Source organism: Cherax quadricarinatus, chromosome 25 (assembly GCF_038502225.1).
Source record: "Cherax quadricarinatus isolate ZL_2023a chromosome 25, ASM3850222v1, whole genome shotgun sequence".
Lineage (NCBI taxonomy): Eukaryota > Metazoa > Arthropoda > Malacostraca > Decapoda > Parastacidae > Cherax > Cherax quadricarinatus.
The window spans coordinates 27,507,324-27,519,578 of NC_091316.1; the positions used below are offsets into that span (position 1 = coordinate 27,507,324).

Below are 12,255 nucleotides of genomic sequence, written 5' to 3' on the forward strand. Positions count from 1 at the left end.
CACAAACCCCTGCCTAGAATATGAAGAAAATACTAGCCAGAATTTCAACATAAATAGACATCACCTGGGTTAATTTAATCCTGTTCCCATCTAATTACGGAGTCCTGTCCAGTCGCCTAATTCTTACATTCTGCAGGACTGCAAATTCAACAATTTCTGCTCCAATTTGAGAGGTTCCAACCACAATTTAACCTCTAGAGTGACGAAAATTCTTCCGATTCTTCCTTACGTTTCTCTTGCTCAGATCAAAACAATGGCGACCTCTCCCTTCCCCGCGACACTCCCACTCTCGCTGTTTCTTTTTTTTTTATTTACAAATTAATTTTTATTAAATACAATATATTTCATCAATTTACATACAAAATACACTGTATTTTCAGAAAATATACATTATTTTCCACAGTTTGTTTTATGCGACTCATCCGCTGCAATGACACTTGAGTGTTGATAGAACCTTGAATCATCCAAAACTTTGTATACCTGGAGTATACCTGAAAGGGTTTCAGGGGTCAATGCCCCCACAGCCTGGTCTGTGACCAAGCCTCAAATATTATATTTAATGCGGCATTTCTGATACCAGGTAATTTCTTTCACTAAGACGTACGGTTGTTTTGCTAAATATTTTCATCATAGATAACTTGGCACTATGATTTTATTTATTCCCATCAAATGATGACAGCTGTGTGTTATCCAAGCAATACGCTGCAACGGCTTGTTTTTGTCAACAGATGTGATCTGTCATTAAAAAAAATGTTTTTCCAGCTGGTAGATACATTCTGTATGAGCTTGTGCTTTGATAGTTCATTTTGTTTTCCTGTACAGCAGGAAATCTCAATGTAATACAGCGATCGGATGGCAGTAACTTTTATAATGGAGTCAGTGGATGAGGTGGAGTGTTGCAACAGTTGCTGACGCGCTGTGCAGGAGGCACGTCTCTCCAGTAAAGAAACTAAGATGCTACATACCTTTGATCTAGAGATACTTGTCTGACGATTCCATCTGCAACTCTGGCATAATTTATGGGCATGACTTACTTCAACTACTAGTAAGTCCACCTGTAACCACATCTAGAAGTGCTTCAACTCTTCAACATTTCCACTGGCTCCACTATAACAGGACCTGTCATCAAGTTCTTGCATTTGACTGAAAAAAAAGCTTCCTGTTCAGGAGAAACGTTTGTCTAATGAAGATACCTTTTATTTTTTTTTAAACATATATAACCTGGATCTCATGTTAAGTGCGTTAATGTAGAGTTTTTCTCTCATTTTTTACAGATCTACGAGAGTGGAGCGCGTCTCACAGAGTTTCACGAACAATCCTTTGACAACAGTGGTGGAGTCCAACGACAGTGACGCAGTGCAATACAAAGAGCCAGCATCTACAGCAATGGTGGTGGAGATCAACGACAGTGAAGCAGTGCAACCCATCCATCCCTTCTCTCGTACAGCAACAGTGGCAGAGTCCAGCGACAGTGATGCAGTGAAATGCAGTCACCCCGTGTCTCCTGCCACTTCCTCGGGAGAGTTGGAGACAAGCAGTAGTGATCCAACACAACACAAGTACACCGTCTGTCTTCAGCTGACTGAATCTCGAGCGTTGGAGACCAGGTGCAGCGAGCCATCAGCTCATTACCATCCCGTCACTCCTCCAGCCACTGACTGGCAACATAAACTAGATTGTAAAAGTCTGGAGAAGAGCACAAACAAGAACACTGAGGATGAAACCTCTGCTATGGTTCCTCGTCAATAACCTGCTAGTGATGATGCTGTACAAGAAAATACATGGGAAAGACGAAATCACTGTAGGGTGACCCCAAAAAATAGAGGAAAACTTTCACCATCATTCACTCAATTACTGTCTTGCCAGAAGAGTGCTAACATCAGAGTTCAGGTAACCCTTTGAACTGCAATATCTCTATCCCTTGTTCCGAGTGCAGGTACTGTACCTCCCACCTCCAGGACTCAAGTCCGGCTATATGGCTTCCCTGAATCACTGATACTTCAACAGCACGTCAGATTATTTTAAAGCCACATGTCTCCACTCACTTCTATGTAACATACTCACACAAAGTTGTTGCATGTCCAAGCCCTGTCGCCGATTTCTCTAAACCCTACTTTTACAGGCCTTCCTTGTCAATCCTGGTTTGTTCCATTCTCTTTAAATGTTCAAACACCTTATAATCACCAAGCTCAGAATTCTCTGCATATAATTCACACCACACATTGCCCTCCTTACACACATCTCCTCTGCCTCCATCCTCTTCCTATCTGCAACGTTTGGGCACATGCTTCACATTCATTCAACTGTGTCGATGCCACTGTACACTGCTACATTCCCCATTTTGCTTGAATAAATTTCTTTGTCTCCACAGATGCCTCACTGCACTACCCACCTTTATGCCCTCGTCAGTTTTATGGCACATTTTATCTTTCATGACCCATATGCCGAGAAATCTGCTCCCAAGTATCTAAACTTTTTTCATACTCTCCTCTCTTCTAAAATGCAACCTTTCATTGACTGTTCTTTTGTTACTCTCCTCACCTTTTTTTTTTCCTAAGTTCACTTTTAATTTCCTTCTTTTACATACCCTCCCACATTCGTTTACCAACCTTTGGAACTTCTCGTCTGAGTTTCTGAAGAGAACTGTGCCAACGGCAAAATGCAATTGTGTTATCTCTCACTTTGTATTAGTTTTGTTATCTTTTAAACCCACTCCTCTTCCCAAGACCGTAGCCTTCACTTCTTTCACAGCCCTATATACTGAATAAATATATAAAACAACAATGGTGATATCACACATCCATGCCAAAGATCCACCTTTACTGGAAAGTAATATCAAACTTCCCTACATACTCTAACCTGAGCCTAACTCTTGATATAAAAATCCTTTACTGCTTTTAGTAACCTATCACCTATTCCATTCATTTGCAACATCATCCACATTGCTTCCCAATCTGCCCACTTATAAGTTTTTACTAAATCTTTAGATGACAAAAAAAAAAAATTCTTACCTTTGTTTCAGTATTGTTCTCTTATATGTTTCAACTAAACTTCTTCCAATGTAACCCCTGCTGTACCTAAAACTTGCTTGTTTCTTCCAACACAACCTCTGTTGTACCTAAAACCAGCTTGTTTCTTCCAACACAAACCCCTGTTGTACCTAAAACTTGCTTGTTTCTTCCAACACAACCACTGTTGTACCTAAAACTTGCTTGTTTCTTCCAACACAACCTCTGTTGTACCTAAAACCAGCTTGTTTCTTCCAACACAAACCCCTGTTGTACCTAAAACTTGTTTGTTTCTTCCAACACAACCACTGTTGTACCTAAAACCTGCTTGTTTCTTCCAACACAGCCTCTGTTGTACCTAAAACCTGCTTGTTTCTTCCAACACAACCTCTGTTGTACCTAAAACTTGCTTGTTTCTTCCAACACAACCTCTGTTGTACCTAAAACTTGCTTGTTTCTTCCAACACAACCTCTGTTGTACCTAAAACTTGCTTGTTTCTTCCAACACAACCTCTGTTGTACCTAAAACTTGCTTGTTTCTTCCAACACAACCTCTGTTGTACCTAAAACCAGCTTGTTTCTTCCAACACAACCCCCTGTTGTACCTAAAACTTGTTTGTTTCTTCCAACACAACCTCTGTTGTACCTAAAACCAGCTTGTTTCTTCCAACACAACCCCCTGTTGTACCTAAAACTTGCTTGTTTCTTCCAACACAACCTCTGTTGTACCTAAAACTTGCTTGTTTCTTCCAACACAACCTCTGTTGTACCTAAAACTTGCTTGTTTCTTCCAACACAACCTCTGTTGTACCTAAAACCAGCTTGTTTCTTCCAACACAACCCCCTGTTGTACCTAAAACTTGTTTGTTTCTTCCAACACAACCTCTGTTGTACCTAAAACCAGCTTGTTTCTTCCAACACAACCCCCTGTTGTACCTAAAACCAGCTTGTTTCTTCCAACACAAACCCCTGTTGTACCTAAAACTTGTTTGTTTCTTCCAACACAACCACTGTTGTACCTAAAACCTGCTTGTTTCTTCCAACACAGCCTCTGTTGTACCTAAAACCTGCTTGTTTCTTCCAACACAACCTCTGTTGTACCTAAAACTTGCTTGTTTCTTCCAACACAACCTCTGTTGTACCTAAAACTTGCTTGTTTCTTCCAACACAACCTCTGTTGTACCTAAAACTTGCTTGTTTCTTCCAACACAACCTCTGTTGTACCTAAAACTTGCTTGTTTCTTCCAACACAACCTCTGTTGTACCTAAAACCAGCTTGTTTCTTCCAACACAACCCCCTGTTGTACCTAAAACTTGTTTGTTTCTTCCAACACAACCTCTGTTGTACCTAAAACCAGCTTGTTTCTTCCAACACAACCCCCTGTTGTACCTAAAACTTGCTTGTTTCTTCCAACACAACCTCTGTTGTACCTAAAACTTGCTTGTTTCTTCCAACACAACCTCTGTTGTACCTAAAACTTGCTTGTTTCTTCCAACACAACCCCCTGTTGTACCTAAAACTTGTTTGTTTCTTCCAACACAACCTCTGTTGTACCTAAAACTTGCTTGTTTCTTCCAACACAACCCCCTGTTGTACCTAAAACTTGTTTGTTTCTTCCAACACAACCTCTGTTGTACCTAAAACCAGCTTGTTTCTTCCAACACAACCCCCTGTTGTACCTAAAACTTGTTTGTTTCTTCCAACACAACCTCTGTTGTACCTAAAACCAGCTTGTTTCTTCCAACACAACCCCCTGTTGTACCTAAAACCAGCTTGTTTCTTCCAACACAACCCCCTGTTGTACCTAAAACTTGTTTGTTTCTTCCAACACAACCTCTGTTGTACCTAAAACCAGCTTGTTTCTTCCAACACAACCCCCTGTTGTACCTAAAACTTGTTTGTTTCTTCCAACACAACCTCTGTTGTACCTAAAACCAGCTTGTTTCTTCCAACACAACCCCCTGTTGTACCTAAAACTTGTTTGTTTCTTCCAACACAACCCCCTGTTGTACCTAAAACCAGCTTGTTTCTTCCAACACAACCCCCTGTTGTACCTAAAACCAGCTTGTTTCTTCCAACACAAACCCCTGTTGTACCTAAAACCAGCTTGTTTCTTCCAACACAACCCCCTGTTGTACCTAAAACCAGCTTGTTTCTTCCAACACAACCCCCTGTTGTACCTAAAACCAGCTTGTTTCTTCCAACACAACCCCCTGTTGTACCTAAAACCAGCTTGTTTCTTCCAACACAAACCCCTGTTGTACCTAAAGGGTACTGTGGGGGAATTTCTCGCGCGGACATGAGAATTGTGCGAGAAAATATGATTTCGGATTTTGTTTACAGAAAAATAGTGTAACAATCTGGCAACATTTTGGTGAGAACCTCATCGTAATACGATGTTTCTAAAGCAAATTATAGCCACTTGAAACATGTCTGGTGACGACCCGCCAGGTAAATATACCTGGAGTTTACCTGGAGAGAGTTCCGGGGGTCAACGCCCCCGCGGCCCGGTCTGTGACCAGGCCTCCTGGTGGATCAGAGCCTGATCAACCAGGCTGTTGCTGCTGGCTGCACGCAAACCAACGTACGAGCCACAGCCCGGCTGATCCGGAACTGACTTTAGGTGCTTGTCCAGTGCCAGCTTGAAGACTGCCAGGGGTCTGTTGGTAATCCCCCTTATGTGTGCTGGGAGGCAGTTGAACAGTCTCGGGCCCCTGACACTTATTGTATGGTCTCTTAACGTGCTAGTGACACCCCTGCTTTTCATTGGGGGGATGGTGCATCGTCTGCCAAGTCTTTTGCTTTCGTAGTGAGTGATTTTCGTGTGCAAGTTCGGTACTAGTCCCTCTAGGATTTTCCAGGTGTATATAATCATGTATCTCTCCCTCCTGCGTTCCAGGGAATACAGGTTTAGGAACCTCAAGCGCTCCCAATAATTGAGGTGTTTTATCTCCGTTATGCGCGCCGTGAAAGTTCTCTGTACATTTTCTAGGTCGGCAATTTCACCTGCCTTGAAAGGTGCTGTTAGTGTGCAGCAATATTCCAGCCTAGATAGAACAAGTGACCTGAAGAGTGTCATCATGGGCTTGGCCTCCCTAGTTTTGAAGGTTCTCATTATCCATCCTGTCATTTTTCTAGCAGATGCGATTGATACAATGTTATGGTCCTTGAAGGTGAGATCCTCCGACATGATCACTCCCAGGTCTTTGACGTTGGTGTTTCGCTCTATTTTGTGGCCAGAATTTGTTTTGTACTCTGATGAAGATTTAATTTCCTCATGTTTACCATATCTGAGTAATTGAAATTTCTCATCGTTGAACTTCATATTGTTTTCTGCAGCCCACTGAAAGATTTGGTTGATGTCCGCCTGGAGCTTTGCAGTGTCTGCAATGGAAGACACTGTCATGCAGATTCGGGTGTCATCTGCAAAGGAAGACACGGTGCTGTGGCTGACATCCTTGTCTATGTCGGATATGAGGATGAGGAACAAGATGGGAGCGAGTACTGTGCCTTGTGGAACAGAGCTTTTCACCGTAGCTGCCTCGGACTTTACTCTGTTGACGACTACTCTCTGTGTTCTGTTAGTGAGGAAATTATAGATCCATCAACCGACTTTTCCTGTTATTCCTTTAGCACGCATTTTGTGCGCTATTACGCCATGGTCACACTTGTCGAAGGCTTTTGCAAAGTCTGTATATATTACATCTGCATTCTTTTTGTCTTCTAGTGCATTTAGGACCTTGTCGTAGTGATCCAATAGTTGAGACAGACAGGAGCGACCTGTTCTAAACCCATGTTGCCCTGGGTTGTGTAACTGATGGGTTTCTAGATGGGTGATGATCTTGCTTCTTAGGACCCTTTCAAAGATTTTTATGATATAGGATGTTAGTGCTATTGGTCTGTAGTTCTTTGCTGTTGCTTTACTGCCCCCTTTGTGGAGTGGGGCTATGTCTGTTGTTTTTAGTAACTGTGGGACGACCCCCGTGTCCATGCTCCCTCTCCATAGGATGGAAAAGGCTCGTGATAGGGGCTTCTTGCAGTTCTTGATGAACACAGAGTTCCATGAGTCTGGCCCTGGGGCAGAGTGCATGGGCATGTCATTTATCGCCTGTTCGAAGTCATTTGGCGTCAGGATAACATCGGATAGGCTTGTGTTAATCAAATTTTGTGGCTCTCTCATAAAAAATTCATTTTGATCTTCGACTCTCAGTCTGGTTAGCAGCTTGCTAAAAACTGAGTCATATTGGGACTTGAGTAGCTCACTCATTTCCTTGCTGTCATCTGTGTAGGACCCATCTTGTTTAAGTAGGGGCCCAATACTGGACGTTGTTCTCGATTTTGATTTGGCATAGGAGAAGAAATACTTTGGTTTTTTTTCGATTTCATTTATGGCTTTTAGTTCTTCCCGCGATTCCTGACTCCTAAAGGATTCTTTTAGCTTAAGTTCGATGCTTGCTATTTCTCTGACCAGTGTCTCCCTACGCATTTCAGATATATTGACCTCTTTTAGCCGCTCTGTTATTCTTTTCTGTCGCCTGTAAAGGGAGCGCCTGTCTCTTTCTGTTTTACATCTACTCCTCCTTTTTCTTAGAGGAATAAGCCTTGTGCATACATCGAGTGCCACCGAGTTAACCTCTTCTAGGCATAAGTTGGGGTCTGTGTTGCTTAGTATATCTTCCCAGCTTATATCGGTTAGGACTTGGTTTACTTGGTCCCACTTTATGTTTTTGTTATTGAAGTTGAATTTGGTGAATGCTCCCTCGTGACTAATCTCATTATGTCGGTCTGGGGCTCCGCGCATACATGACTGAACCTCAATTATGTTGTGATCTGAGTATATTGTTTTTGATATGGTGACATTTCTTATCAGATCATCATTGTTAGTGAAGATGAGGTCTAGTGTATTCTCCAGTCTAGTAGGCTCTATTATTTGCTGGTTTAAATTGAATTTTGTGCAGAGATTTAAAAGCTCGCGTGAGTGTGAGTTTTCATCAGACCTGCCTCCTGGTGTTATTACTGCAACAATATTATTTGCTATATTCCTCCATTTTAGGTGCCTTAAGTTGAAATCCCCCAGGAGCAAGATGTTGGGTGCAGGAGCTGGAATGTTTCCCAGACAGTGGTCAATTTTTAACAGCTGTTCCTGGAATTGCTGGGATGTTGCATCCGGAGGCTTGTAGACTACCACAATGACTAGGTTTTGGTTCTCGACCTTTACTGCTAAAACTTCCACTACATCATTTGAGGCATTTAGCAGTTCTGTGCAAACAAGTGACTCTGCAATGTACAGGCCAACCCCCCCCCCCCTTTTGCCTGTTCACTCTGTCACATCTGTATAGGTTGTAACCTGGGATCCATATTTCGTTGTCCAAGTGATCCTTTATGTGGGTCTCAGTGAAAGCCGCGAACATTGCCTTTGCCTCTGCAAGCAGTCCACGGATGAAAGGTATTTTGTTGTTTGTTGCTGGCTTTAGACCCTGTATATTTGCAAAGAAGAATGTTATCGGACTGGTGGTATTGTTGGTACTGGGGGGGATTTTTTTTCCCGGCATTAGTATCTGTATCTGTTGGTTTGGAGTGGAGGCCATCGACTGTGGTTCCACTCCAGGGAGGAGGCACAAGTACCTCCTCATCTTTGGGACCAACTGTCCCCAGGCCTAGCCACAAGCTAGGCCTCTCTGGTCTGCCATCCCCGCCCCAAGGGGGCTAATGGGAATGACAGTCTTGTGAGCTGCACGTACCCTACCCTAGAAAGGCTGGGCATGGTGACGATCCACTTAACATCATAATGCGGAAAGGGCTGACAGCAGAGGTGGGCGGAGCTTGCATGATGGTGTAACATCCATTTGTCGATGACAGCAGTCTGATCGCCACTAACAAGATGTCTTATATTGACGCTGTTGTTACTAATATCCTTTTTCTGCCTATATCATTTATTCAGTAATGATAGTATGCATAAGATAACTTGGATAAACGCATAAGAAAGCCAGCCAAAATAATATTATTTGTTTATTATACCCGGAGGTGGTGGCTGACCTTGATGAAATGATTACTCTAGTCCCTCATTATAAGAGAAAGGTTTTCTATGTTACCTCTGGATACACTACAGAAAACGGAATACTATACATGAAAACAACAAAAAATCACTTATATTGCATAAAAAAGCCCAAAGTAGCGCAATTTTCGTGAACTTTTTTTTTTAATTTCTTGACGTAATTAGGTGGTCCGCGCGTTTACCAGAATATCTCGAAAGTAAGATTTTGGTCTATTGCTTGTTACTGCGCCACTATTAATGATTGGATTGAAATGATTTTCACAGACAATATAAAACAAAGTGTGTATGACTTTCTGATGGAGGCCTCTTTGGAATGTCTCAAATATTTTTTATTTTGTGGGTGGGGGGGGGGGGTAAATGGCAGATATTTTGGTGAATGTCAAAAAGCGTACCAAATGTATTTTTTCACCATGATAATAAGATATTATGGAAAATTTTGTGGGGCTGATTACCTGTACGTACCTCAACATTACATGCACACAAGTAATCTCATTGGGAGACAACCATCTTGTTTACCGTAGTCACCCCGTGTAGACATGTGAGAAAACTTAACCACCTCTGGTCACGGCAGGTGGTTCCTTCGACCCTCACAATCTTATCCATATCTATCCGAGACCAGTATAAATTGGATAGCACCCACAAGTACGGCGCTACTAATTAATTGTGGACTGTATAGATTATATTAGTTTAACTGAATGAAGGGGGGGGGGGGTAGGTTACACTTGGATATATCCATCAAGGAAAAAACACTTGTACATAATCCCACCACTTACCAGATATTCTCTGGTGGTCACTTGATGTAGCTGGATCACCCATAACCTATCCAATTAAAACATACCTAACTGGCCAGTATCAGTCTGCTATAACTAGAAAGGTTACTTAACTGTGGGTGATTGATGCTCCTTATTTCCTCCATTCACCATCTCATTTCAATGTCCTGCTACACCGACACGGTTCTTATTCCAGCAGGACGAGGTATCCGTTGGTTTGTCCCGGTTTAGAAGTCGTGACTCCATAAAACTTCACTATCCTCTGGACGAGAACTACGCAACTTCACTATCCTCTGGACGAGAACTACGCGTTCACTCGGAGCAGGGCGATTTATTTCACTTCCCGCATTCTCTTAACTTAATGTTATTATCACTGATTACATTACCATTCACAAGACGATTTAACGTCTCATAATTATTATACACATTAGAGGTCACTCCATTAAGATCTGAGACCGATGAGTGAGGATTAACTCACGGGTAATTTTCCCTGGACACATTCCATGGCTGTGCACCCGTCACCCCCGGTCCTACTATTATTCACTCATTTTACCACTTTATTACGGTGGTCACGTAAATCACGTTCCCTCACTCTTCACCAGGAACAGTTACGACACTTCCTATTAGGAAGTGAGGCCTATATTAATCCTTAGGCCGCCGTGAATGCCAATTTCCTGATCCCATGTTTTCACAGCCTCCTCACTACATTCAAAACACTCCCGCCTCTCTCATGCCCTGCCTCGGCCTCTCCCCCCGCACATCCGCGCAGGCGCAGGGCGAACCCGGTTGGTTCTATTCAAAATACAATTTAGAACAACAGTAATGCATTAATCATGTATATTTACATTATAAAAATATATACAGTATAATTATGGGAATTTATTTTCCACAGGTATATTAAATGCATTGCTACCACCAAAAAGTCATATTCTAACAGTGGATAAGTAAGTTTATTCAGGTACAAGTATACACAAATACAGTTACATAGATTATCATACATCACCATCGACACCATGCCCAGCCCTTCTAGGGCAGGGTAGATGCCCGAGCCCGAGCTTGCAGCTCACAAGACTGCCATTCCCATTAGCCCCCTTGGGGTGGGGATGGCAGACCAGAGAGGCCTAGCTTCTCCCTACGAGCCCCGTGAGGGTGGGGAATGTGGCTAGGCCTGGGGACAGTTGGTCCCAGCGATGAGGGGATACTTGTGCCTCCTCCCATGGAAGACTTAGGTCTCAGGCACTCCCTCGACAGGGAGCCAAGGCCGGGCCACCCCTTGGAAAAGGCCCGGGCTGGGAGAGTACAGTCGAATCAACAAGATTATCATACTTAGCAGCATATGTGTAAAGTATCTAAGATAACCCAAAAAAAGTCAAACAGAATGACTTATTTCCATTGGGGTCCTTTTACCTGGGGATTGTCGGAAGTGCCACTCATAGTGCCAATTTGTCATGTCATGCTGCCATATGACAAAATCAGTAAATATTTTTTTTCTCTGTTGTTTGTTGGACAATTTTATTGAAACTTTGTCATATTCATCTACATATGCACTGCTAACCGTACACCAGAAATAAAAGAAATCGGGGGAAAAATGAAGAAGTTGAACGAAGTTGCCTTATAACACCCTAAAACCTGCTTGTTTCTTCCAACACAACCGCTGTTGTACCTAAAACCTGCTTGTTTATTCCAATACAACTCCTGTTGTACCTGAAACCTGCTTGTTTCTTTGCAGTCTTAGTCTTACTTTTCATTCGATATTCCCGTAGAAGACGGACTTGAGTGCGTGTTAGATTTTCTTCTTCCTGCAACTTTTCGTTAACATTTCTCTCATAAATGGAAAAGGCCTCAACTGACCGGTTTAAAATTAGATTAGATTCTAGGAACAATTGGCATTTGCACATGCCATATGACCAAAGATTTCTAACCCATTCCCAGCAATTTAGAATGGTTCTGAAAACTCCCAAAATATTCTGCGGTGTAGAGTCAAATGGCAAAGAAATGAGCCTCCTAAATCAACGATTCAGCTGCACATCTGCCAACTTTAACTGACTCACGAAATCGTAATGACACGATTGCAAGCAAACCATACCACGGGTAGGATTTGAACTCGCGGTCAGAGAGTCTCAAAACTCCAGACCGTCGCGTTAGAGACTGGGCCAGCTAGCTTCAATAAGGTACATTCAATTAGGTATATTTCTACACCACAGGAAGGTTAGCATAGGCACCACTGTTTACCTGGACCACAAATGCAAGTTTTTACCTAGTTGGATGAATCTTATTGAAGCTAGCTGGCCCAGTGGCTGACGCGACGGTCTGGAGTTTTGAGACTCTCTGACCGCGGGTTCAAACCCCATCCGTAGTATGGTCTGTCTGCCAACTTTATGTGTTAAATATTGTGAAATTTTGATTCCTGTTTAATTATGT

General features: G+C 42.5%; 1 protein-coding gene across 1 annotated transcript in view; it reads left to right on the forward strand.

The window, feature by feature from the left end:
• The window catches only part of LOC128689909 (uncharacterized), a 361,331-nt gene extending 357,686 nt beyond the window's left edge, over positions 1–3,645 (forward strand). The window contains exon 8 of the mRNA XM_070088675.1: positions 1,275–3,645. Coding sequence (XP_069944776.1) covers positions 1,275–1,749 — 475 coding nt within the window. The 3' untranslated portion in view covers positions 1,750–3,645. The remainder of the gene's footprint in view (positions 1–1,274) is intronic.
• The last annotated feature ends 8,610 nt before the right edge of the window (positions 3,646–12,255 follow it).